Here is a 5,893-nt window from a genome sequence, read left to right as displayed (position 1 = left end):
GAAGATCTGGCAAAGTGCCCCAAAGTGCTTATTTTGTTAGCCCCCCCATAGTTGGTGTCTTCAGGAAAACATTCAACCAGGATGACACACAGACTCACAAGCAGGAAACAGTAGCGATGCTGTAGTGGCAGGTAATAATACCTTGGCTAATAATACTCAGGCTTTGAATAATATATGAACAAACTCCTCTGTAGAAGCCTTCTGAATATAGATAGGAATGAAACTATAAAGTTTGTCGTATACAAGTGCAACTTTGCAAAGACTATTTAACATGCAACACCATTTGATACGATTGTATGAAGAAAAAAAAACAGAACTAATGTTGAGAAAATGCCCTATATGGATATGTATTGTAAAATTCTGCTAAAAATGACAGGTGTATTGTGTAACACATTTTGGATTTAAAACATTTCGGAAATTGTATATTTTAATATGCAAATAATGTATCTTATGTTAATTGTTGGTGAATGTTATGCAAGCAAAATAGCCACTGTAGAATGTTGGCACATATTTCTGCAAAATACTTCAACTTTTAAATCTGCACAAGTCTTCCATTTGTGTATTAAAATATACACAGTATTTTTGTTTTACAGCATTTGTCATTTATTCCCTTTTTGTATGTTTTTATTTCTTGTATATTTTGTATTCTTCTTTATTATAGTTGTATGAGCTGTGGTGCTGGTTTCCTTAACTTTATGCACCACTATACACCAAAGAAAATGACTTACTTAAATAATTACTAAAAAAGTGAGGAATAAACCGAATTATGATCCAAAAAATATGTTGTTGCCAAAAGTCATTAAAATAGCTATAACCAACATACAACCCAAATGTCTTGCTTTCTTATATTTTTTAAGAACACATTTGTGATGTTCTTAATGGTTGGTTATGTCTAGGAGAGAGAGAAAGCAGAGAGGAGGTACACAGGAGTCAGAGAGACAGGCAGACAGGCAGACAGGCAGACAGACAGACAGACAGACAGACAGACAGACAGACAGACAGACAGACAGACAGACAGACAGACAGACAGACAGACAGACAAACAGACAAACAGACAGACAGCAGAACAGCAGCAGTTCCAATCCACGCGCAGCCGGGACCCCTATTGGTGCCGTGCGCGCGCAGTCTGGAGAGAGTGCAGCTCCGCGAGACCTCGCCTGAACACCTCCACCTCCTCCACCACCACCCTTATCATCGGCAGCAAGCTGTACTATCGTGCTGCGTTTCATAAGAGGACGTTAAAAAGCCGCGTCTGGGGATACACATCTTTCCACTCGGAGATTTTAAACTTCACCGCGTGAGGCTTCGGAACTTCTTCATTCCCTCGCGCAGATGTGGACGCATTGAGGAAGCTGCACTTTTTTCCTTTTATAGAATATAATTGTACTATTTATTTCCACAGCGGCTCAGACTTCTTTCAACCATGATACAGATGTGATATGAGCAAACTGCTGCTGCACTATCGACGATATGTCCGCAATTGGTATACCTTGATAATAAATAAAAAAGTAGCTATTAATGAATTCCAGGATATAACTCTCTCTCGGTAAGTACTCCACCATTTGTACTTGATAATTAAGTCATTAGCATGTGTGCGTTTGTGTTTGCTTAGGTAATGTTTAAACCCAAAACCACATGTGATTAAAATCCGCAATATTATAAACGCCACGAGACTGCTTACTCTGCATTTAGGCACCATTACCCTGATTACATTTGTAATCTTTCCCCCAGGTTTTTCTTCCGCTTAAGGTCCACTTAATATTTATTTTAGGATAAATGCTATTCATTTAAATTTCATTTCAAAACTGAAGAAAAACATCTGTTGCCTATTTACATTATAGCCTATTACATTTCATTTAGCTGATAATACTTTACCCAAAGCAACTTACAATAAGTGCATTCAACCAGGGCCGGTCCTATAGACATTTTGGTGCCCTAGGCGAGATTATGATTTGGTGCCCCTCCCCCCTCCAAGCAATACACAATAGAATATATAAAGAATAAATGAAAAATCTCTACAAAAGACCAATACACTACAAAAACTGAAACGTATTGACATGTTGGTTATATAATAAAGAAGGTTTCAAATGTATTCATTATTGTATGAACATGTTTTAATTGGGGGGTGGACGTCACATCCCCTAGGGGGGTCCGGGGGTATGCCCCCCGGAAAGATTTATTTTAACATTTTAAAGTAAAATGCTTCAATCTGGTGCACTTTGAGCAGAATTACTAGAGACCTGATCTAGGGGGTACAACTCTAAACACCCATCTGAAAAAGATCGGTTTACATTTTAATAACCAAATAAGTATGTGAACATAACCAATAACCTACCACAGCCAATAACAAATAAATGTAACGTATTTTATTTTTGTTGTTCATTTATATCTTATTTTACCTTAACATTTATTTATTCATGCATTTTTTTTTATATCTCCAGTTTTAAACAATATTTTTGGTTTACTGTCCTATAGTATACATTGGAATGATTTCAAACCTGTTTTTATTTATCCTAATAATTATAAAGGAGTGCCTTGGAAATATTTGTTAACATACATTTTGACCAAACCGTTCGAGACCCACTGAGATAACTTAGACTAAAGTGAACTATCTAAACCCTCAGAGTCCTTTACCTCACTGAGCTGTAGTTATCAGCCTCAATCCAACAACAATCCGCGGTACCGATGCGCGCCCTCTCTCTCTCTCTCTTGCTGGCTCGGAGGCTCGCTCGCACTTTGGCTGTGAGCTGCGGGCGCCAGATAAGTCAACATCCCCCACTTTCATCACTTACAGCGCCCATCGTACAGGGGAAATGAAAAGTGTAACCGGGGTGAAAAGGGTGTTACCTTGACTTAATTATGAATGTTGTTACATCAAGGCTGAACATTAGGATTAGCCAAACAGTCAAAAATTTTGTTTTCCCTCCCAGAACTACCAGCGCAGCGCCCCCCCAGATCTGGCGCCCTATGCCAAAGACCGGCCCTGCATTCAACCATATATACACTCAAAAGCAAGAATCCTGCATCCTATTTATAAACCACACTAGACTAAGTGCTACTGCATTTAGCTTCAATTTAAGCCATGCTTTCTAAATGCTACATACAGAGGAGAGAGATTTTTATTTTTATTGGCCAAGAGGCTGTCTTAACAGGTGGGCTTTCTGCTGTCCTGATATTTAATTGACAGTTTGCCATTCAATTTCATTTTAAGAGAAAAAGAGCACAATATGCATGTGTAAACCTTAATTTAGCATAGTATAATTAATAATTAATTAATGATGCAGTGGTGTCATAACATTTAGCTTTCCCTTTGTTGTGAGTCCACATCATGTCCACACCCCCTGCTGAGCTCAGACTGATGAGCTTATTGAAGACTCTTCTGTGCCCAGAGCGTCGAAGCCAAAAGGTAAAAGGAAAGAGAAAAAAAGAGAGAAGAGGACACCGGCTCCATGGGGTGGTTGACCTCGCACACAGCAAGGGGTTCATGGTGCGAAGTTGAACACTTTAGCCCAGCAGAGGGTGCGCAGTCCTACAGCGATGATCCTCCTGCAGGACAAATGGAGTCATTTCCCAGCACGCACCTATTCTTACCAAGTCTGTAAATGAGAGACAGTGCTTTACAGGAGGGAACCATCCAAAATAAATATTTCCACTATTGTTGGGAGAAAGGTGGATATAAGCTGCTTTTTTCGTCTTCGTCCAGCTTTGATATGCACCAGTATGCAGTTGCATCAGAGGTTCATGTTATGTAACGCCTATGCTAGACATTGCAGAACACAATTATGTTTTCCTAATTGAATGAAAATATGCTGGTGATGACCCAGGAGGAATGTGCCTCCTGGTTTATGAGATTTGCTGGAGTGAAATGGATTCTTCCCCGTAATTACGTTACACTTCTTGTCAACATTGGGAAAAGCATTTACTCAGCTCATTTTGGCAAGACCGAGGCAATGGCCAGTGCACTTATAGAAGAGTTTGGAGGATTATTTCTACAGTATTGCCTTCCTCAGCTAAACTGAAAAAGTAAATTGTTTTTTTGTTCAAGAATAACACTCTTCTCTTTGTTTCTTTCAGTGCACCGCATGCCAGGCTGATACCAGCGCCTCACTCTGAACTCTCCAAGGCTTTGAACATTGTCACAATAAACCTGCGATTACCAGTCCCCTGCCGGAATATGCTCAGTGAGCAGCTCAACTTTTGGAAGAGCTCTTTTGAAATCTACTTCAAAAGATTCTGCAGAAGTCTATGAAATCAAATTTGAAGACTTTTCTCATGATAAACCCCTACGTTGCCGTGCATGAACTGATGATTTGGGCCTTTTCGAAAGCGAATGAAGCTGGAGTCATCACTATTTAATGCCAAGAGACAAGCGGAACAATGATGAATTATACCTGACGCAATTTGGGGAGGCACTGCTGATTATGCAGAAGGTTGGCGGGCTTGATATGCCCAGGAAATCCTCTATCCTTGATGGCTTTGCCGTGATATGGTGCGTGGTGTTTGGATTATTCATCGTAATTGCACCAGTGATGGCTTGTCCCACGACTTGTCACTGCATGGAGAAGAGTGGAAAGACCGTGGTCCAATGTATTTCCCGTAACTTGGACATCATACCACCTGATCTCCCAAGAGATACCGTCATCCTACTTTTGGCGTCCAACCACATCACCCACATCCCCAACCAAGCCTTCAAGGACCTGCACTACCTGCAGGAGCTGGACCTGTCCAACAATGACATTGAATTGGTGGACCTCGGAGCTTTCCAAGGCGTTTCTGACAGCCTCCTTTTTCTGGATCTATCGAACAATCGGATCCAAAGTGTCCCTAAAGAGGCATTTGCGCGACTTCGGGCAAAAATTAGCCTCTCGAACAACCCGTGGCACTGCGAGTGCACGCTGCAGGAGGTGCTGAGGGAGCTACGGTTGGACCCTGAGACGGTGAACGAGGTGATGTGCCACACAGCGGTGCAGGAGGAGTACGCTGGCAAACCGGTGATCCAGGTGCTGGACTCAGGGATCAACTTCTGCAACTTCCACCACAAGACCACCGACGTAGCCATGTTCGTCACCATGTTCGGGTGGTTCACCATGGTGATCGCGTACGTCATCTACTATGTGAGACACAATCAGGAGGACGCTAGGAGGCACCTGGAGTACCTCAAGTCACTGCCAAGCAGTTCTCAGATCAGCAAGGACTTTGACACCATCAGCACTGTTCTCTAGCAGGGCCATATTTATGTGAACACATTTGTGGTTTTGTTCAATGACTAAAAAGCTGTTGTAAAACATAATCACCAGTGTTTCTAAGGTTTATCAGTTCTTAAAATCGATGAAATCGACTTTTTAAGCCCTGTAAATTATGTCCTTTTTCTTACTACTGGCACACAGGGAAACATTGATCGCACAAAATAAACAAAATCTCCTAAAAGTCACATTTCTTTGACGAACGATAGATCAAGACTGAAGAGATAAATGTCCCAGCTCTACTGTCGATCCACAGTCTGGTTGAATTTTCTCTTGTGAAGAATGAGTCCCCTTGATACTTTTTATTGATTGATTTATGTTGTTTGTGTCACACTGTCAAGATAAAGGTCATTTTACTTTGACATATGAAATAGGGCAACAATCAGTTTGCATGTAAAACAGCCCTGCCTCCAGGAAACTGGAAAACAGGAAACTTCTGACCCAGGAAATAAGGTTACGCATTCAGTCAGACAAAATGTATTCAAACAAGAAATTGTTGGCACACACTTCCAGCTCTGAAGAGTTTTTCGTATACCAAACATGATCTGAAGAAGCATTTCAGAATCATGACCAATGAAAAGATGATCTGAAAGATCAATGTCAATATGACATAATATTACCAATATTACTTGTTTTCACAATACAAATGG

At 40.8% G+C, this 5,893-nt stretch overlaps 1 protein-coding gene across 1 annotated transcript; it reads left to right on the top strand.

Annotated features, from left to right (window-relative positions):
- The first annotated feature begins 4,421 nt into the window (after positions 1-4,421).
- LOC117485966 (leucine-rich repeat-containing protein 3-like) lies at positions 4,422-5,222 on the top strand. The gene has a single exon (XM_034134676.1). It carries the CDS (start codon positions 4,422-4,424, stop codon positions 5,220-5,222), a length of 801 nt encoding a protein of 266 aa, XP_033990567.1.
- Positions 5,223-5,893: the final 671 nt, after the last annotated feature.

Source organism: Trematomus bernacchii, unplaced genomic scaffold, assembly GCF_902827165.1.
Source record: "Trematomus bernacchii unplaced genomic scaffold, fTreBer1.1, whole genome shotgun sequence".
NCBI classification, from domain to species: Eukaryota; Metazoa; Chordata; class Actinopteri; order Perciformes; family Nototheniidae; genus Trematomus; species Trematomus bernacchii.
This window is presented reverse-complemented; position numbering and strand designations above follow the sequence as displayed.